Here is a 20,962-nt window from a genome sequence, read left to right as displayed (position 1 = left end):
TCTCGTGGTATCACTAATTCGGACAAGGGAGAACGCCAATGAGCGTGAAACACGCGCAAACTGCCCGTCCGCACGAGCTCAAGGCTGTGACGAGGCGTCTGCAGTGGAGCCTGATGGAACAGCGTTGCTCTCTGGCGGCTGTCACAGAAGTGGCGACAGCGGCTGTAAGCGCGCGGGCGGGGAGTTTTACAACTGAAGCTAGTCTAGTAACGTTGGCCGCGCCTGAGGAGCTGGGTTGAGCTCTCGTAATATGCTTCGCATAAAAAAAACGTTCCCAGCCTCGGTGACCAACTCTGGGCCGTCCAGCAGGCCCGCGAGGCAGCGGCGAGGCAACACCTCGACGTTCCCACGTGGGAGACCTAAGGCCCCGTCGGCGAAAGCTCTGCAGGACTCTAAATGAAGTTCTTACCAAGAAAAAACAAAGCGACTGTAATACTTTCGCATTCCCACACGTAAGAAGTCTTAATTCTCTCTGCCGAACTGTCTAACCTTTGTCCACACGAGCTCAATGGGATAAAATTCGCAGCGGTTAGTAGGGCGGGAGCCTGGGTAGAATGCAACGTGCCCTTTCAGCTGCGTTGTCTACAATGTAGCTCTGCAGGCGTGACCTCACAGATGCCACGAACTCAAGCAACAGTTTCTTCACCATTCACTGTAGGCAATGGTCTTGCTTTTGAGCCGCTCGTGTATTTTTTCCTTCTTCCAAGCCATCGCCGGCAATTTCTGTTCTCGCCCGGTATGGTAAGGTGCATTGTCCATAACAATGACGCTACCAGCTGGAAACTCCTGCAGAACAACATTCAACCATCCTTCGAAGCGATTGCCGTCCATTTTTTCCTGGTAGTCTCCTGTTTTTTGGCCACGGAATACACCAAAGCAGCCGTCAAAGAAGCGATCCTCGCTGCCCACGTGCGTAAAGATCATTCCTAGAAGGTTGTAGCACAGTCCATTTGCGCGAGCGTTCAGGCGCTTCTGCGCAACGGTGTCTGTCCACACTGTCGACCTAGTATGTCCCGCCGTCACAGACGTCTCGCCTAGGAAGATATTTCGGCCTTGCGCCCGGTAGCGCTCCACGTCACGCAGGTAGCGATCCCGCCATTCGGCAATGTCATCCGGGTCGATAAGCAGCAAGTTGCAGCTCCTTGTGGTTGAAGCCGACTTCGGCAAGCAGGCGACGCACAGCACAGCGCTTCAGTGATGGCAGATCCATACGCTTCGAGAACTCGTTCTTTATGTTCTCCACCATCGGTATCTCGTTGCGGCAAAAGAAATCGTGCATACACTGCTTCAGCGCGCACACAACGGGAAGCTGTTGTAGTGCGGATGAAGCAACGCACTTCGTGCTGCGTCTTCTGTACTCCTTATTTCGTGGGCGCTTTTGTGAGAGCGTCGACAGTTTGCCGCCGGAAAAACGCGAAGCTCTGACCTCACCCCGAACACTGTGCTTTCGTTGACACCGAGCATCTCGACGACGAACTTGCTCATGTCCTCCGAGCTGCGTTCAGGCTCCCTGTTACGCGAATACGTGTAGCAGTGGAAAATTATGTTGCGTGAACCCCTCTTCAGGATGTGGCCACTCTTGGTCTTATTGCCCAGGCTCCTTGGTGGTCTGGACATCAAGGCGAGACAAGGATCCTTCGGCAAAGGATCGCTCTGCGATGTCACCTCGCTGGACTCCATTGCGGAAAACTCACACAGAATGCCATGCACGAAGTCGCGCAATTGTAGGTTTGCAAAAAAAAAATAAAAAATGTGTGATAGGGGACGAAAAAGAAAACCTATCACATCATAGAAAATAAGTTTGTAACAACACAGAACAAAAAATATAAATATTACGGTATTTAAAACCAAGAAACAAGCATCCATGTATTTATTTAAAACGATGAATAAAGGATTTTTGTACCTTTCCTACCTCGATCGTCTTCTCGGCCCAGTTGGTAAAGCTTTCTAGAAATGCCTTCTTTTTAAGTACTTGTTAAAAAGCAATTGATTCATATTAAGCTCGCAGAACGAGTAGTAAATGTTCCCTATACATGTACACCAGCGAAAAAGTCAGCCAGAGCTGCTCTTTCTACGTTTGTCTCTTGCAATGAAGCTAAAACGCAGACGATGCGCAGTGTTGTAGATGGTACGGGGTTATTCTTTTTTCGCGATCCGACATGTGCTGTAGCATTCCAATCAGAGAGCTGTACCAAGGCAGCCAACCAGTCTTATTTGTACGATTACGGTATTGCCTAACACAGGCACGTACCCGGGGGAGAGGGGGGGGGGAGGCGAGGCCCCACCCCCGAAATTAAGCGTTCCCCCCCTCTCCGCCCACGCCACCACTCCTCATACACATTCCAATCAATCTCGTGACTTTACAGCTATACGTAAGTGAGCATTTTCCTGCCTATTTCACTCCTTTTTGGCATCTCCTGGGGTTTGAAGGCCAGTTTCCTCATCTATATGGTGCCCGCGCGATTAACTCGAGATACGTTCAGTTGTAATGCTTAGGTGCAGCACGCAGGGCGTAGTTTGTTGTTTAATTAAAATATTTTATTTTGTTTATAATGCCCAACAAGTTTTACGTCCCCATCTATTGCAAAAATCATGGGCATCGCTCTTGCTTCGTTAGTTCAACCTTCTTTGTTCAGACTGATCCAGGGACCAGGAAAGGGATTCGGTTCGTAGTCAGCTGGCCTGTATGCTCGAGGAACGAGTTGCGGCCGGAGAAAACGCCAGTTGCTTTTTTTCCTTTTTCTTCATTATTTTCTCTTGTGACGGATCGCTGATACGCTGGCAGATCCTCGGAACCACATACCCGTGATATGGGTTAGATAAGATGGAAAAGAAAATTATGCGAAACAGCGTCCATCATCAAACCCTGCAATAACCATTAAACCCACAAGCAATATGACGGTCACCCGTTACCTCGTCTGGTTTTCCCTTATTATATAATTGTACAGAACTGTTCGTGCAAAATTGCAAACTGGAAACAAGAGTGGCAAGGAGTTGAGAAATTAAGCGATCTACTAAGGGAGAGAGCCGAGGCAAAAGCCAAGCAGGAAGGAAAAGAGAAAAAATTGGAGGACGCTTAAGCTTCGCCTTCAAGAGTGGAACGCGACAGCGTTCCCGTCGACCCGCCAAGCATAGAGTTTCCTCTCTATGCCGCCAAGGGGTGTAAGACAATGGGCTACGGCGCAGCGATCACTTAACGAGGCGCCCCGCATCGGACGCGGTGAGCGTCGAGTCGACTTCCGGCCACCGAGCGTGACGGACGTGTGCTTCATGGGCTCCCAAGGAGCGGCTTTAGCGACCCAGCCGGGTCGCGGTATCAGGAGCACTGAAATGCCTGCCCAGGATTATGAAATGGTTGTCCCGCATCTGCCATCAGGTTCGAGTGTTTTGAACACAGTATTTTTGCATGGTGATGTCACCGCCAGGCCATATCGCGTCGAGCATTTTCGCGACGCTTTAGCGCGTCTGTCATTGCTGCCGGATGTGGTTGCCCTTGGGGCATATCAGATGAACCACCTGTGGGCCGTTACTTTCAACAGCGAAGGAGCGAAGGCAAAGATTCTGCAGGCCGAAGCTTTCAATGTGAAAGACCACCGCTGCGTGGTTATTGACCCGACCAACCGAGGCGTCAGGCTGAAGCTGTTTTGGCTGCTCCACGGTGTGCAAGACGACGACGTGCGAGTGGCATTAGCAGCGTTCGGAAAAGTGACCGAAATAACCCGCGATAAATGGAAGGTTAAAGGCTGCGTCGACAAGGCTTCAACAACACGGTCGGTTACACTGAAACTGAAGGTGGGTGTTACCATCGAGGACTTGCCCCATCAGTTGCGTGTTGGTGATGACGTTGCTCTCGTCCATGTTCCTGGTAGGGCTCCGCTCTGCCTTCGGTGCCGTGGAAAAGGACATATACGCCGTTAGTGTTCCTGTATATGCTCCCGCAGGGAGCAGAGTTGCGCATAGGTCCGCCGCCGTGATCCAGCTCTGCAGCGAAGCCACTCCTCGCGCGCGCAGGAGCCAAATGCCGCGCGGTGTTCCGCCTTTTTCTCTAGTGGTCGGGAGCTACAAGCGCCAATTGTTCGCAGGCGCTTAGCAACAGGGCACTTCTTCATACAGATAACGCTCGAACGAGTCATTCGTGCAGCCGGAGGGGGTGGGCTTCCAACCAACCGAAACTTTGTATGTACCTATGTAAACACGCATACGAAAGTACAAATAGGGGGTAGGACCGCCTTCGATTCCCCAAAATAAAATACTCCCGTGGCTCGAACAGCTCCGAAGTTCGCTCGCAAACGCGCAGTACGTTGCCACAAAAAGCGGTGCAATGATTTTCAGCATGCATATGAAGTTGTCTTATCATGGTCAGAAAGCAAGAAATGTTTTAAAGAGTGTTTAAAACTTCACACACGTAAGGTGGACACCTAGCGCATTTTGGCTGCCGAAACCAGCCGATTAATGACCGTCGCCAAGAGAGCTATCGTGCCTGCAGTTATGTGAGTGACTGTTAACAGAGCGCCATTTATCACTAACCATCGTTCACAACAGCTGCACGTTTTCGATACATGCGGTGCAGACACAGATTTAAGGGCATTTCAAATGTTGACATGCGCACATTTTAAGCAAAGCTTACTTTTATTTACTATTACTATTTAGTAGTACTTACTATTTAGTAGTGCTTACTATTTAGTAGCAGCAAATCTGCAAGTAGAAAAAGATTCAAGATGCAAGAGCTTCTAGCTGCTCCTCGGAACTCACGATCGACGGTCCACTGATTGCAATGGCGATGGTACTGACGGAAACGATGAGTTCGCATGAGTCGGCGATGCGCCCGTAAAGTTGGCTTCGCAGCGGCGCGGATCATTTGACGTCATTTTTCGCGCTCGGCCAATAGCGGTGCGAGCGGCGCCGAAAAAGTTATGCGCAACTCTGCTCCCTGCGGGAGCATATACAGGAACACTATACGCCGTGAGTGTCGGGTGCCATGCTGCGAGCTATGCCGGCGTTTCGGCCACGATGAGAGCCAGTGCGTGCGTAGCTACGCTAATGTTACGGGCCAGGCACGAAGTGATGAAGCGGCCGAACACATCATGGATGAAGCAGACGCGGTCGAAGCAACCCGCGGAAGTGGGGGAGATGATGCTACCAAGGAGTCAACATCCAAGGAAACCGCACCCGCACCCCTTGCAGATGCCAGCCAAGCCGGTAAGGACCAAACCCAGCCGGCCGTCGCATGAAAGCGAGCGTTCCTTCCGGAAAAAGCGGATAGCGTGACTGCTGTAAGCCTGGTTACGACTGGGCAGCAGGGCGACAACCAGGAAGACGCCGATACCGATATGCCCGCAGCGTCAAGTGTACCAGTGAAGCGGGCTCACGAGGATTCGGATAATCAGGAACCGAGACTGGTCGGTGAACGCGGCGAGGAGCCTCCGCCGAAGGCACCTTCAACGCGCCGCGGACCGTTCAAGCCCAAACCGAAATTGCCACCGGAACGCAGTACTGCGTCTGCTCTCCCTCCGCCTTAGCGGAGGCTTCTTTTGCCACAACGGTTGAAGCCCGGTCTTTGATCGGGTCAGTACTAAGCTCAAACGCCTTAATGGATATGGATTCATCCTGTTTGATGTGCGAGTAGACTGATCGGCGTCTCCCTTTTCCTTAGATGGCTACCAACCTCACGTCCAGCCTACGTGTTGCTATGCTTAATGTAAGGGGCCTGTCGGCGCGTAGAAGGCAACTGCAACTGAACCGCCTTCTGCTAGAAAACGAAATAGATTTGCTCGCGGTTCAGAAAACTAAAATTGAAGACGAAGAACAAACAGACAGAATGGTAGCGGTCTATCGTAGCAGATACAGCGTTTGCGTATGTCATGCTGTTGGAAGAGCGGGTGGATGCGTTATTTTTTTAAGAAATGGTATTGGGGCTGTTGATACTGTGTTCTCGTGTGAAAGTGGGCGTCTTGTAATGTGTGATTTTGAATCGGATGGAGTGGCTTGGAGAGCTGTGTGTGTATACGCTCCGAATGCAATTGCTGAAGGGAGAGATTCTTCCGACAGGTGAAGCCTGTCCTGCTTACTGAAAGGCGGGTGATCTTGCTTGGTGATTTCATTTGCGTCTGTAGACCAGAGGATAGGACAACAAACCGTTGCTTTCGAGATCGGAGCGCCGAGTTACTTTCCGAAATTATAGGTGAGCACGACCTTGAAGATGTAGGCTTGATATCGACGCATGAAGGCCAGGCAATGTACACTCACTTTCAGGGAGGCAGTCATGCTAGATTGGACCGTATATATGTTCCTGTCGAATGTTCGCTGTTATGTTCTGACTACCAGTCGATCTATGTCTCTTTTAGTGATCACTGCCTAGCCATGGTCCCAATCGGTACGAAGAGAATAGCTGCGAAATTTAATTGGGACTTATGGAAGTTTAATGATAAATTACTCGAAGGTGAAGAGTACGTGACTAAAGTCAAGGATTATATAGCGAACATGCTGCGAAGTAACTCCGGAAGTTTTATGCAAGTATGGGAGCAGTTCAAATGTGACATTAAAATAGTCGCTATTGATAGATCATGTGCGCTTCGGCGAAAAGAAAAACAACGAGTTAAAGAGCTGCAGAGTGCCCTAGATTTTATGCTAAGTACGGAGTGCTATGAGCCGGGATTGTTCACAAAAGAAATTAAAGAGACTAAAACTAAGCTCGAGGCAATAGACGAAGAAATGTACCGTGGCGCAGTGATAAGGGCGCGCAACGAGAAACTGTGGTCCGGAGAGACGCCTACCAAACGCGCGCTCAGCGCGCTCAGGCGCGCTCTGTCGAAAGAGATAACGGAAATATGCTATCAAAACGAAATCACAAATCGAAGAGAAATAATCAAGCAGGCATTCGTCGAACATTACACATATTCAGCCTTAATACTCCGAACACTGACTACTTCAGAACAGAATTCCTATCGGTGACGCCAAGATTAGAGGATGACCTTGTGCACGCTCTAGAAGCCAGTATTACGGCTGAGGAAATTGAATCAGCGATTCTGGAGCTTAGTTCAAACAAGTCGCCCGGGCCAGACGGTCTCGGTGAATCTCTATATAAAGCCTTTAGAACAGAAATGGCAATTGCACTTGAAAGGCTGATTAGCGAATTCTATGAAATGAAGGCAAGTCCTCCATCCTTCCGAGCGTCCCACGTGGTACTAATTCCTAAAACGAATGATCCGATTAAGTTACAGTCTGTTGAATCATACCGTCCCATCAGTCTAACAAACGTGGATTATAAGATATTCATGAAGATTTTAGCTAGGCGCCTTCAAAGTGTTATTAAGTCACTTGTAGGGCCACATCAGACATGCGGCATAAAAGGCAGGTCAATCTTTACCAATGTTCACACAGCTAGAACTGTCCTTGAATGCTGTGACGGAATGTATGGGCGCGTGGCCATGTTGCAATTAGATCTCCACAAGGCATTCGATAAAGTCGTACACGAAGTTCTGTTCCCGATCCTAGACCATATCAATGTTGGAACTGTTATTACAGAAGGTGTTAAAATGATGTACAATGGTTGTATAACGAAGCTGATAATTAATAGGCAGTTAAGTGATGGTATTCCTGTGCAGCCGTCTGTGAGACAAGGCTGCCCTTTATCCCGCCCAAACATTCGGGGTTACACTTTTCATAAAACTGAAGTGCGAGTTTTAGCATATGCTGATGATGTAGCAGTGTTTTGTACGGACCATGACAGTGTTAAAGCAGTTGTACAAGAGGCTGTAAAATTTTGTACTGCAAGTGGAAGTGCTATTAACTGGAACAAGTGTCTTGGTTTTTGGCATGGGAATTGGCAATACAAGCCTGAGACCTTTTGTAACATGCAATGGGCGGTAACTCCAGGCACCTACTTAGGTGTTCCCCTCGAACATTATCGAGATAGCAAAGAATATTGGGACAATGAAGTAGTGCGAATGAAAGCCCAGACCGGCAAATGGGGAGGGCATAAATTTTCGATGTTCGCAACAGCCACCGTGTGTAATTTGTTTTTAGTCGCGAAAACCTTTTATGTGATGCAAGCGTTATGTCTGACGAGGATGTCTCTGCAAAAGCTGCATAGAGTATTTGCGATGTTTATTTGGGCCTCAACATGGGAACGTACAAGTCGTAGTAATCTGTTCCATAGAGTGTTGAATGGGGGGGCTGGGGTTGTCACATATGTTCCTCAAACAGATTGCAAGCAGGTTTCTTTTTTTGCGTGATCAAAAGGATGCTTTTCTGAGAACAATGATTCAAGCTAGACTGCGCGATGCCTTGCCTGATTATGTAGTGTCGTCCATGTATGCGGGGCCAATGCCTTTAAGTGCCTTTTTGCGTGAAGTGGTCGCGTCTTTCCAAATACTAAAAGCAAGATTTTCTAGTGAATATCTGGCCGCTGTTACTAGTAAGAAGTTGTACAAAGATCTCGTTGATGTATTTTTGCCTGTACCGTTGTATCGTACAGTATTTGTTTTAGGTTCAGAACGAGATGTTCTTAAGAGAGTTAAACGAATGCCGGTAAGAGCTTCTGTTAAATCTTTCTTTTTTCAACTACATACAGGCACTCTCCCAGTGAAACCGTGGCTGCAAAGCAAAGGCATTTTTGTACCTTGGTCTGTGAATTGCTTTATATGAAAAAAAACGGAGACGATTGAGCATATCTTTTTCGACTGTCATGACGCAGTGTTTTTGTGGGATATTCTAAAACGTAGCCTTAAAAAGGAATTGCCGTTAAGTGCTTTCGGGATACGCTACCTGCCATGCCCGGAAACAGAGGGAGTGCCTGTCGATATGTTAATGCTTCCGTGCGTGCACAGTGTGTGGCGAACGCGTATGGATATTAGACATGAGCGCATTGTTCAGGCCCCAGCACATGAATACTTCATTGAAAGTGTGTTATATATACGCGAATTTTTCTGTGCACAGAGTGATCCTCCTGATTGGCTAAGTGCTTTGGACAAAGTGACTAGCCTACATCGTTCTTATCACACCACACTGATCCGGCATTGACTAGTTGTTTGTTATGGCCATGTAATAGTCACATTGTATTTTCTTTTGCCAAGGCGGTAATAATAAAAAAAAAGAACTCGTGGCTGAGTGGTAACGTCTCCGTCTCACACTCCGGAGACCCTGGTTCGATTCCCACCCAGCCCATCTTGCAAGTTGTTTTTTATTCATGAAGTGCCTGCCGGGATTTATCGCTCACGAACAACGCCGCGGACGCCGACGACACCGGCTTTTCTGCGACACGAGCTCCTTAACGCTGTCGCGTTGAAATAACAAATTCAACCGTTCATTGTGAAAACATTTATGGACCAACTTCTTTTTATTTAAAAAATCACCGCCCCTTCCAGTCCGTGAAGGTGGTCGAACAGCAAATCTGTATTAGTTACACCGACTGTTGCACCATGCAAGTCAAACTTCGCAAGTAGTCTATATAGTAAATATTTTCTTTCACCATTCTTTCACCTCATTTTCGCCTTTGTGGTAGGCAGCTTCTTCCTGAGGAGTACGCACTACTCGTGGTCTCCCCATAGTAGTAGCTGGGATGGAATGTGCGGAACCACTAATCCAACGCTCCGTATATTGGGCTCAAGGCCCGCCACTGGAGATGCGGTCGCTGCAATGGTTTGGTGATTGGGTGGATTGGTTTGACGATTGACGCAGCTGCCGGTACGTCTTGGTGGCGCAAGAAGTGCCGGCAGCCATGCGCCACTAGTATCGCGTTTCAATAACTGGGCACTGTTCGTAGGCCGCAAACCGCCAGCATAACGTGCGTTTCTTTCGCGGCAGGGTGTAATCAATCGTCGATAAATTCAATGCCGATCTGGCTCAATCACCCGAAAATGCACCGTGTGACAACCGTATAAGATTCGCGTTTGAGATAGCATTCTCCCAGGGGGAAAGGAGTCACCCCTTTCCCCTTGTTGAGCTCTTCTTTTTCTCTCCCGCTAGGTCACGTGGCCCGTTTTAGCGAAGCCCGGCAACGACTGTACAGTGTCCGCATAATCAGCTTCGCTGTAAAAGAAAGAGAAAATGCTCCCGGAAGCCGACAATAACTCCGTGTGTTTTGAATGACGCTTCTACAGTTATCAGTCCAGCCGCCTGACGTAGCCACTTCTCTGCTGTGCTTATGTGGGTGTTTAACTCTCCTTGGTGGGCACGTCTAGAACCGCGGTGTCCTGCACTCTTGCGCGGTTGTATTGGCCTGGCGGCCGCGCATCGTTACGCAGCTTGCCTAATAACAACACGACTCGGTTTTGGTACTTGGTAGAGCAGTAAACTAGGGATCCAAAAGAGCTGTGATTATTCCGCAAATATATATTTCTCTATAATTCTTCCAGATCTAACTGAAAAAAATGCTACAACGTATCTTTATTTTACGCTTTCGCTTACTTGTTCTTTGCAGTGTTCTTCCTGCGCGAATCCATTTGATGAGGTTATTTGTTTGCCAAGTAAAGGAGACGCGTGTCTCACAGGCGTACCTGTGACATACGCCTTATTAAAGCGATAGCGTTAAGGAGCCCGTGTTGCAGAAAATCCAGTGTCGGACGTCGCCTTGGCAAAAGGAATTTCGAACCATATTTGCAAACACGCATACCCAACCACATCTCTACCACCAAAGTTGCTCATACCTTGTCTTTCATTCTTTACGAAGTTATTCCTCGGAATTTTGAGAACGGCAGCCGACAAACAAATGTAATGAAAAAAAAAAAGAACACTGACAGCGCATGTCCTTTATGTTAGCTCTTTTCAGACTTAAATATTCAAAGTGCGAAACGATAACAGCAGATCGACCCACGCAAGAGTTCCTACCAGAAAACTCGCCTTCGTGCATAGCGTTCGCAGCCAGCGTTTCCCGGTAAACGTTACAGTTACATAAGGTGTAGTTGCCGGAAACCACGAAAAGTAGTAAGGGCTCTTTGAATGCTATCGCGTTCCACTCTTAAAAGCGAAGCTTAAGCGTCCTCCAATTGTTTTCAATTGCCTTTTGCGCGTTTTCGCGTCTTTATGGCGAACGCTCGGCACTAGACAGTTTTAGTAGAGAGTTTTAGTATAGCGTAAAATCCTTGCGTTAGCGTTAGCGTGCGACGCAACGCTAACGCAAAGAAAGACTGCACTGCGCGGCACAAGGTAGTGTTTTAGAATAGCGGAACGGAGAAAAGCGTTAACGTTAACGCAAACAAATACAGCGCCATCTAGATGTAAAAACACAAAGTACTGGAAAGCCAAATCCACACGAAATGTCGAGCTTATCCAATGCCGAATCCGCAAGTGTGTACCTAAGTCAAGCTTATCGAAAGCCACAGTCGCTGCGTTAATTACGCATGTAGGTGTTTGGTTTGAGCGTTGTTTTGTCGAGAGTCGCGAAACACACCGATTAATCTTGGCATGCCGCGATCGAGTGTTCTGTGGGACCCATATTACGTGTCCTTTTTAAGTTGGGATGAGATAGACGCCCTCATGCTTCGGGAATGAGAGCGACCGCGCAGGTTATACGTGTCCTCAAGATCCACTCAACGTCGAAGCTATACCGGAGGGGACGTTTCGCCGGCAATTTCGCTTCGAGAAAGCGGATTTCCCACTTCTTTCCATTTTTTTGCAGCGGACGCCCACCTTGACGTCCATCCGAATGGGTTCAAGGCGAAAACTTCCCTCACGAGGTTCATATCGTCGTCGTTGGTAAAACGCACACGCGTTGTGACCACAGCACCGACCACACTACTGTGTTTTGCCGCGGAAAACATGACATGCATCGGCTTCACATGCGGCTTTACACCAAGCGAACGAGCGAAATACACTTGGGCGCCATCTCGAGGCGGATACAGCAAACATGAGCAAACATTAGCAAACCCTCTAGTTAAGCCTACTGCCCGGCTAATCGAGGACGTATATCGCAAACAACGCCCATTTGTCACCTGTGCGCCGCTGCCGAAGCATCATCACACAAATCTAAGGCGAGCACGAGCATTAGTGGGGAAGGATAGAGCCTAGCAGTGCAGGCAGATGACGCGATAGATCCGAAGCGGGCTGCTCTCACTTCAACTGGCGCCGCCATCTTGCCGTACGTAAGGCTCCCCTTGCGTGCGTTAGCGTTCAACGCTAAATCCTGAAAATAGCGTACGTACGTAAGAGCTCCAGCAGCGTTTACGTATAGCGCATACGCAGTGTGGTGCACGCAACGCTAACGCTAACGCTAACTCTTTGCGTTTGCTGCTTTACGCTATACTAAAACTGTCTAGTTACGTACGTAAAGGCTTTGCGTACGTAGAGCTCTTACGTGCGAGCAGTGCGCCTACGCAGAACGCGAAGGGTTTGCGTGAGCCTCACGTGAGTGAGACTCAAAACTTTGCGTGTGTTCCTTGCGCACGTAGGGACGTCCGCGCGGCGGTATCGAGAGATCTCGAGCAAGCGAGAGCACCATTGCAAGATGGCAGCCAAACACGCCGACAAGGTAGCTCCGCGCCTCCGTTTTTCTAAAGACGACTTGGATCTGTTGCGAGACCTAAGGGAGTGCAACCCCTTCAAGGAGAACATATAGTATAGCACTTCTAGGCATTGTGAAGCTCCGATCGGCACAAGAACACACTTTTACGTGTTTCGCGCGCCAATCCAACTCGACTGGCTTGGCTTTGATTTGTCTTTGATGTCAATGGCTACAGCAGTGTTTATACCTGGCGATAGATGGCGATACATGGTCGCTTTTAGCGTGCGTCGCGTACGTGTAGCTAAAAGCGTTTCAGGTGCAGTGCGCGTATGGTACGTCGAGCTTTCATGTTTGCCTGCGTGAAGTCTCTGCGTACGTGTAACTAAAACTGTCAATTCACATTTGCGCTAGTAAAGGTACCATGCCCCCTCATTTGCATAGAAGTTACCTGGGGTTGCCGCCCTCCCGAAAAAGAAATACTGGGTACGTGCCGGGTCTAACGCGAAATTTGAGCGCAACTCTACACGTGTTTTCATTTCCCGATACACTGGCTGGCGCGGACAACCTGTCCGTTGAAAATGAAGCAAGGTGTGGCGCGACTGCCTCGCCAATCTGGAGATCGCGAGAAGCAGCGCCTGCGTGACGTGTGGGCGCGATTCACAGCAGCCGCCACGAGCTACTCTGGCGCCATCGCGTAGCCATCGTCGCCGCGCTGCGCTTCTCATGCTTTCGCCGTACCTTCCTCCTCCTATTTCCGCCTCATGGGTCCGCTGCACACTTCTCCTCTGCATTCCTTCGCGCGTCTTTCATCCCCCGATGTGCTCCGCGTTCGCTCGGTTACACCGACACTCGCCGCGGAAACGGGATACTGGAATAGGGCAGTGGGTGTCGTGCGGCGGCGAAAACGTACCTCTGGTCCCGATGATGGCCGGGGGTGCTGGAGCACGCCGGCCTAGTGTAGCGCCATCTGTCGCTGCACCCTGGAGTCATTGGTGGGAAGAGGAAAACTAATGGCGCAACCCAGGGCCTCCGAGATCGGCAATTGTTGTCGCGGAGGTCATGCATGTACGTTCGGAGCTCGCCGAATGCTTTCCGTGGTTTTTCCTGCCACGTTCGCACATTCTTTTTGCGCACGGCGAGCGCTGGGTTGTAAATGTATTTGTGTGTGTGTGTGTGTGTGTGTGTGTGTGTGTGTGTGTGTGTGTGTGTGTGTGTGCGTGCGCGCGCGTGTATGACTCCGGGTTGCTTCAGATCGGGCACATTGCGACCATTGGCTGTATTCTTGCCCTTCGATGCCGTTTTGCGGAGCGAAATATCCAAACGATGGCGCCTGCATTTGTCACAGAGCCGTAATTTTTTTCCAGTGAAACCTGGCAACCGCTTTTCTGGCTGATGCAACATGAAGGAAATCCTGTGCAATCCACCAGGCACAATGCAGGTGCTCCTTCCGGGCTTTTCATCATCGTGTGTTTAGAAATACTAAAAACATATGCGTGCTTAGCGAACGGAGCGAGCATACGAGCGCTTGTTTGTCTTGTGGAAAGGAAACGTTGAGCAGAATATCAGGAACACTGAATGATCTATGGTTGGAAACGTGCAACTTAGACGGCATTATTGATGTGTCCTAACAGTTTGTATTATTTATTTTTTGCAAATTATAATAACTTCAATTGTGTTTTGAGAGCGTTTTAGTTTATAAATGCAGAAAGTTCTGCACAACACGTTTAAATTTCGCGCGCTAGGCACGCCGGTCGATCGCAGCGCCCCACTGGCGGCGTCATCACAGAAGCGTCCCTGGTTCTCCCGTTGTTTTTCTACACGGATGAAACACTGCGACCACCGCCGCGCCGTCGCATGCACGAGGTCGATCCAAAGGCCGGCCCGATCCGAATAGGTCGTGAAGCTTTGGGCGAAAAGCGGTTCAGAACAAATTGCGATCGACATCAGCAAGGGTGGTTATGGGCGACGTTACTATGTTGAATTCCAATGGTAGATCGCCAGCGCTCGGCCGGATCACGAACGGAGCGCGTCGCTCCGACTGAGATCGCTCTCGTGCGCGCACCATATCTGCGAAGGGGATGCGTGCGCTCCCGCGGGGGCACTTAGTACTCGAAAATCAAGTGAGAGGGCGCTAGGATAGAGAGAGGAACAAGCGCTTGGAAGCGCAACCCACCACCCCATTTCACTGTCCCTGTCAGAAGAATGATCACTCGACTTGGAAATTGTACTGTCTGAGCGGAGCTGTCTAGGAGCGCGAACAAAATCGCACGGCGCGAAGCGGCGTCCACGTTTCCTGTGTCGTCCATAGCTGCCCGCGACCGGAAACAGGCGACCGTGACAGGAAGCAGAGGCGGGTGAAGGAAATACGTCACGAGGACTTCCGGTCAAATCTGCCGATTTCGGCGGAGCAAATATTTTTGCTCCACGGAGCTACACGGGATCAGCGGCTGGTCCCAATCTGCCATTGGAACACACAGCTCACGCTCCCACTCTGCCATTGGAATAGGATTGCTCCATACAGAGCAGAAAAACTTGATCTGGATCTGCCATTGGAATTCAACATAGAGAAAAATCTAGTAGGGATGGTTATGGGCACCGTTTATAGATCCTTTATCTATGGTTACAGGAGCAGCGATAGAAGCGCGATTATGTTTTGAGGGGACAAACGTTGGGAAAGGAAAAAGCGTTTTTTAATTAACGCGAGACACAGTCTACATTCATTGAACGAAAATAAAATCCCTAATCAATTTTATATATGCGTGACGAGTAAAGAAACGATATTTTATTTTGTCATTATCAGTGAATACCTTTTTTCAGCGCCCATCGTAAGAGGGGGCGTTACGGCCGCTGCCGCTTGCAAAGCAATGCAGCGCTTGAAGTGTGCAGAATGGCGCGGTCGTAAAGTTCACCTGTCAGAATACCCCCCCCCCCCCCCCCGCACACACACACACACGAACACACGTGTTGCGGTTTTGCTTGTCGACGTATGTCTGAATTTCGTGACGGAAGTAGCTTCGTCGTTTCTCAACCTGTTCAGTCGGGAGTACTGAGTTATGACTGCCAGTTAATTGCTTACTTTAGCTGTTCTCGTGCGACTGCGCAGGCCAACGAGCTTGCTGTCCGGTGATAGTACAAGTACATATCTAAAGCTTTTGTCGGCCTCCAAAGAAAGTATGTTCTATTCAGGAGAGCGATTTCGACACCCGTACGGCTGACCATTTTTTGCATCGCTTTCCGCACTGAAAGCTCGAAACGCCCATCAAGTCGAATTGCGGGGTACTTGAATATACAGCTCTAATGGCAGGCCACCAAAACAAATTTAGCGCCTTCGAGAACAAAATGACGTCACTTCGGTTTTTAACGGATATAGCATCACATTGTTTTTTCTTCCGCCGGAAGTTTTCCCTCCTCATACAGATGTCGCTAAGCCCCATGAACCGCCGAAGAACCACCGAAGAACCGCCATGTTTTGAACGTATGGGCTTCTGTGGAAGCTTCGCTACCAGGTATATTTACCTTGGCTTGCATGTGAAACAGGCTTAAGAGCGGCGCTCTAAAACTTTCGTCAGAACCTAGAGAAGGATTTTCATTTTCTACTTCGTTCGGTGTATATTTTCATTTTTTACTTCCATTACTTGTAATTGTACTTGTTCACTACCGCTCTTTTATATGAACTTTTGGCTACACTGTTTCTTTCGTAGTTTTACGGTGTTGCTTGTAAGGAGTATTTTTTGCGTTAACTCCATGCGCGTCGTATTTGAATTCGAGCCGTCAATACGTTCTTCCTCTGTCTGCACGTGCTTGTGTTGCTTTGACATATCGATTATGTCTATTTCGTTCATTGAAAAAGGCACAATTGCGAAGATCACCCATTTCCAATTGTTGGGATGCACATTTAGAAGGGTGATGGTTCGGGCTAGTCGGTTTTCCATTTTAGACTGTGTGGTACAGCGCGAAGCGGGACAGGGGGGACAGGAAAAGCGCGTGTCCTCGTTTTTTCCTGTGTTCCCTGTTTCGCTTCGCGCTTTACCACACAGTCCAAAATGTAATGTACAGCGCTCCGGCACCGCTCCGGCAACGCGATACGCATGACCTTCGGCACTTTTTGCACCGCTTTCGGGCGCTGACGGGGACACCGAGCTGATGCAATGTATGGGGGCGAGGACTTACGGAGTCGCCATCTGTCGGAAGAACCTCCATTGCGTAGTATGAGGGACCTACGGCGCGCACCTCATAGGTTTCGCATACGGCGCTTAATAAAAACACCACGCGGCAGCCCTCCTGGACATTTATGTAAGTTATCTCAAAGCGAGGGAAGTTTTTGACTGTCGATATAATAATCTTGGCAAACTGAAAGCACATAATCGTTTACAGACGCTATCTCTTTATCGAATACGTACAGTGAACACCACTGCGCTCGGTCGCCGCGATGGAGTCTCCCGAACCGGCTTCTTGCGTGAAAGGTAGGCAAACTCTCAGAGTAAACTATCTGAAATATGCTCTTATAGAGGGTTGTCTGTATAACCAAATGAAGCATAACAGAATGAAGCCTCAATGCAGTGATCGCACGGGTTCGCACGTACCGACTGCGCGTCTGCATACATGTCCGCGCAAAATGTTTCGCTTTCGCTGTGAGCGCGTTTCTGCACCGTGCCGTGAGCTTTACGCCGCAGCATATGAGCATTTGACAGCACACTAGCAACCATTGTTGCGTGGACGCTATCAGAACTGTTCAAACATAATTTCGTTATAGTGATTTCGACGCCTATGGCGACTGCGATGTGCAGTCGCGGCGATTCAATCTTTTTTTGTCTTCTAAATTCTTGTACATTTCAATATTATTTCTGAAGTTGCGTCGCACTGTATGTTTATCGGTCTTCGCAGCGTGCGATTTCCCTCTGCTTCTTTTTCGTAATCCAGTGCATTATTTCATAACACAAACAGGACCATATACCATGCCTTTTTTTTAATGTGCGTCTTACCGCTCCGTCACCGTTCCAGTGAACTTGCCAGTATCTAGCATAAACAAGTTCATAGACCAAACCGTAATGATATTAGCCGGTCAGCGGGCGCGGGCGAGCGTCTCAGTGCGCGTTTTCTGCTATACTCACCGAACATCGCAGACCCGGCGCCGTAGCAGAAATCTTCCTCGCGTCTGCGCTTGCTGCATACCCGAGTTGTAGCGGATGGCTGTCTGCAGGTTCTAAGCTTCGCGAGCCAAGCTCCACGCAGCTCATTATCCTGCGGCTACGTGTGAATAAGGCTGACACCGGGCTCCGTTACGTACGTCCGGCACTGCGGCATCGATCAGTAAGTAGCCTACCGTGCTGCACGCCTCCAAAGGCAGCCACTACCTATTATAGTACTTTAATGTTGTCAAGCAGACACCCAAGGCGATAAAGCCTCACCACTTAATCAGAACCGCAGCGCAGCTGGGACTTTAAACATTCGTTTTCAGCTCGCTTTGGCGCGTCCGAAGCAGCCGACGCGGCCGCTGTGTCCACATGATCCCCAGGCCACGTCGCGCAGACGGTGGCGCCAGCTTTTCCAGTGGTGGAGCTCGCCCCCAATACGATGAAATCGGAAACCTTGCTGACGCATTGTGACTGCATTTGGCCCCTTGCGCTCAGCGGTGCATGGTGCAAGAAGCGCCCATGCGGGCAGATTGTCGCGTTTGTATCGCCGAGCACTGTGGTACATGCTGAGTAAAGACCTCTCACCTCCTCTTGGGCGAAGCGCCCGTACGCGTCGAGCCGCGGCGCGTTCTCGGTCGCCCCGCGGCCCCCCTCAGGCGGCGCGGCGGCCTCGGTCGAGGAAGCCGCCGACGCAGCGGCCGACGAGGCCGCACTGGAGGCTGCCGATGATGCTTCGCTCGCGTTGGCCGTCTTGTTGGCGCCGCCGCCTTCGTCGAGCAGCAGGAAAGCGGCCACCGCTAACGCCCCGCATACGCCGAGCACACCCACAAGGCACAGGCAGAGTCCGAAGCCCGAGCCCCCGCCGGCAGCCTTGCCTTTGCCGGCACCAGTCGTGGACATGGTGGAGGACATGGACGACTTCTCGTCTGAGTCATCGTCGTCGTCCGCCATGGCGCCGCCGACGGGGAAGATGCGAGTACCCCCGGTTCGGCCCTAGGACGCGGCGGAAACTTGAACAAGAGGCACGTGACCGTCTGCTTTCTCTTCATCGACCTTTGTTGCCAGGCTGCTTGCTCGCTCCACTTTCCATGGCCCGTACCTTCTAATAGTGATAGGCCAAGAAGCTGACGGTTAAAGAAACGGTTAAGAAGCTTCAGCGTCACCCGATACGGTTCCGGCCGCGTCGGAATTCCAGAAACGCGTGCAACGTCTTGACCGGCTGTTTACCGCGTCAACGAATGTATTGGCGGAAAGGCACGAATTTACGAGCAGAAAACAACTTGAGAGGGAAGGATTTCTTGAATTCGTTGCGGAATTGAAGGAAAAGGCAGTCCAGTGCAACTTCGGCACGACTAACAACGAGCGCTTCCGAGATCCGACTATCCATGGAGTAGCGAACGCCAGCGTTCGCGAGCAGCTGTTAGCCTATGATGAAAACCTTTCCCTGGAAAAGGCGGAAGAAATTGACCGCTCATTGGAAGCTCTGCATCGAGCAAACCCCGCGTTCGGCTCTGAAAATGTACGAAGAATCGAGGCATCCCAACATGGCGCTCTGTCGACGGGCCAAGATGGCCGACTTCTCCTGGGATGCCGCCTTGCTGGCCGACCTCTTACGGGAAGTCGTCAAGACGGTCGACATTTCTCACGATGTTCCTCCGGGAACCGTGGTGTTTCGCAGTCCTGGGTAAATCACCGGGAAGAGCAGGACGCGAAGAAAGACCTTAATTTCGAACGTTATGCATGCGATCAGTGTGGCAGCACGAAGCATATCACGTCTTACGAGAATTGTCCAGCAAGAAATCGGCGCTGCAACGCCTGCCACACGTTGGGCCATTTCGCTTCACTATGCCAAAACCCCGAACAGCTGTGCAGTATGTCTCTGCCGCAGGGACACTGTCTTCGTCAACTTCCGCAGGGCAGCCGTCCGCGCCTGTCTTGACGGTAAGCGCATTTGAAACTAAACAAGATCTGGAAGTTCAGGTCGTGGCTAGCGGCGTCTGCATGCGACCGCTGGTGGACACGGGAGCATCTTTGTCATTGATGACTGCCGAAGATTTTAGAAATTATTTTCGTGGACAGCACACGCTGGCAAAAACAGTAGTGGACTTGAGAAATTGCTCCAAGCAACGCATCGACATTCAAGCTCTGTTTCAAGCCACTGTCAAGTTTTTCCAAAGGTCGCGCTCCGTCACGTTTCCCGTAACGACTAAGGGAACATCGCTGCTGAGGCTAGACGCCACCCAACGCCTGGGTATACCGATCGACGCTACGTCGCTGCCATGTCTGGCATCGCTTCCTTCAGTACAGAGCCTTGCAGGTGTACCTCCGGGTTTTGATCACCTCTTCAGTGGCGAGTTGGGTCTCGTCAAAAACATTGTGCTTCGAATTCATCGGCGGCAAGGTGTGGCAAGGTGTAGCTTCAAAGTTGCGCAGGCTACCCCTGGCTCTCCGTGACCAGGTCACAAATGAACTGCGACGTCTAGAGGACTGCGACGTCATCGAGCGCGTCGAGGCTTCTGAGTCGGTGTCTCCACTCGTTGTGGTGCGCAAGAAGGATGGAGCCATCCTGGTCTGTGTGGACCTACAGGAACCAAATAAGGTAATTGTCATTGATGGGTAACTTTTGCCGCATGTAGAGGAATATTACAGATGTTTCATGGTGCCACTTATTTTTGTAAGCTAGATCTAGCATCTGCTTATCATCAGCTTTTACTGGAAGAAGATAGTAGAGATCTCACTACATTCATAACCCATGAAGGTTTATTTAGATTCAAACGTGTCTGTTATGGGTTGGCATCCGCGCCAGCAGTATTTTAGGAAACGATGTCACAAATTTTGAAGAGTTGTAAGAATGCTGTCTGTTGCCTTGATGACATTTTGGTAAGGGGTCAGTCACAACCTGAGCATGATGCTAACTTGAGAGAAGTCGTGAAAAAAATGTTCCAAAAGCAAGGAGAACTGATACTTCAACGTGTTGTTTTCACTGGCTTTACTCAACAATACAATAACAAAAACATAAACGTTTCGCCACCTATGCGGGTGGCATCGTCAGTACACAAATGGCAACAAATGAGAAATACATCCTATTTATGTATGATACTGCCGTAAACAGCCGGCAGGGGGCCACGGTTAGAATTGCATGAAGATTGATTGCGGCGGATGAACCATGATTTCACGAATTTTCTTGGGCCCCATTGGTGTTCCCGTCAGTGGCGTAGCAACAGGGGGGGGGGGGGGGGGGGGCCGGGTGCAAGGGGCCAGTGGGGGGGGGGGGGGGTGTCATACGCCTGAAGACAGCCCTCTTTCCGCCGGCTTGACTCGGCGCAAATGGCAAAGAATGCTCCAGTATCCCGTAGCCCGAGCTCATGTACCCGATGCGTTGGGCCGC

The 20,962-nt window shown here is 50.0% G+C and overlaps 2 protein-coding genes across 2 annotated transcripts in view; one reads left to right on the top strand and one right to left on the bottom strand.

Annotated features, from left to right (window-relative positions):
- LOC129382047 (uncharacterized) overlaps positions 1-18,605 on the bottom strand; it is a 61,741-nt gene extending 43,136 nt beyond the window's left edge. The window contains exon 1 of the mRNA XM_055065389.1: positions 18,160-18,605. Within this exon, the coding sequence (XP_054921364.1) occupies positions 18,160-18,525 (366 nt within the window). The 5' untranslated portion in view covers positions 18,526-18,605. The remainder of the gene's footprint in view (positions 1-18,159) is intronic.
- Positions 3,262-3,934, top strand: LOC140213654 (uncharacterized). The gene has a single exon (XM_072284904.1). The coding sequence runs from the start codon at positions 3,271-3,273 to the stop codon at positions 3,916-3,918; it is 648 nt and encodes a 215-aa protein (XP_072141005.1). The 5' UTR covers positions 3,262-3,270; the 3' UTR covers positions 3,919-3,934.
- Positions 18,606-20,962: the final 2,357 nt, after the last annotated feature.

Source organism: Dermacentor andersoni, chromosome 10 (assembly GCF_023375885.2).
Source record: "Dermacentor andersoni chromosome 10, qqDerAnde1_hic_scaffold, whole genome shotgun sequence".
Lineage (NCBI taxonomy): Eukaryota > Metazoa > Arthropoda > Arachnida > Ixodida > Ixodidae > Dermacentor > Dermacentor andersoni.
Note: the sequence above shows the minus strand (reverse complement) of the source record. Positions and strands in the feature narration are given on the sequence as shown.

Coding starts and splice junctions, on each gene's coding strand:
- LOC140213654 (XM_072284904.1), top strand. CDS start 3,271: ATGGGCTCCCAAGGAGCGGCTTTAGCGACCCAGCCGGGTCGCGGTATC.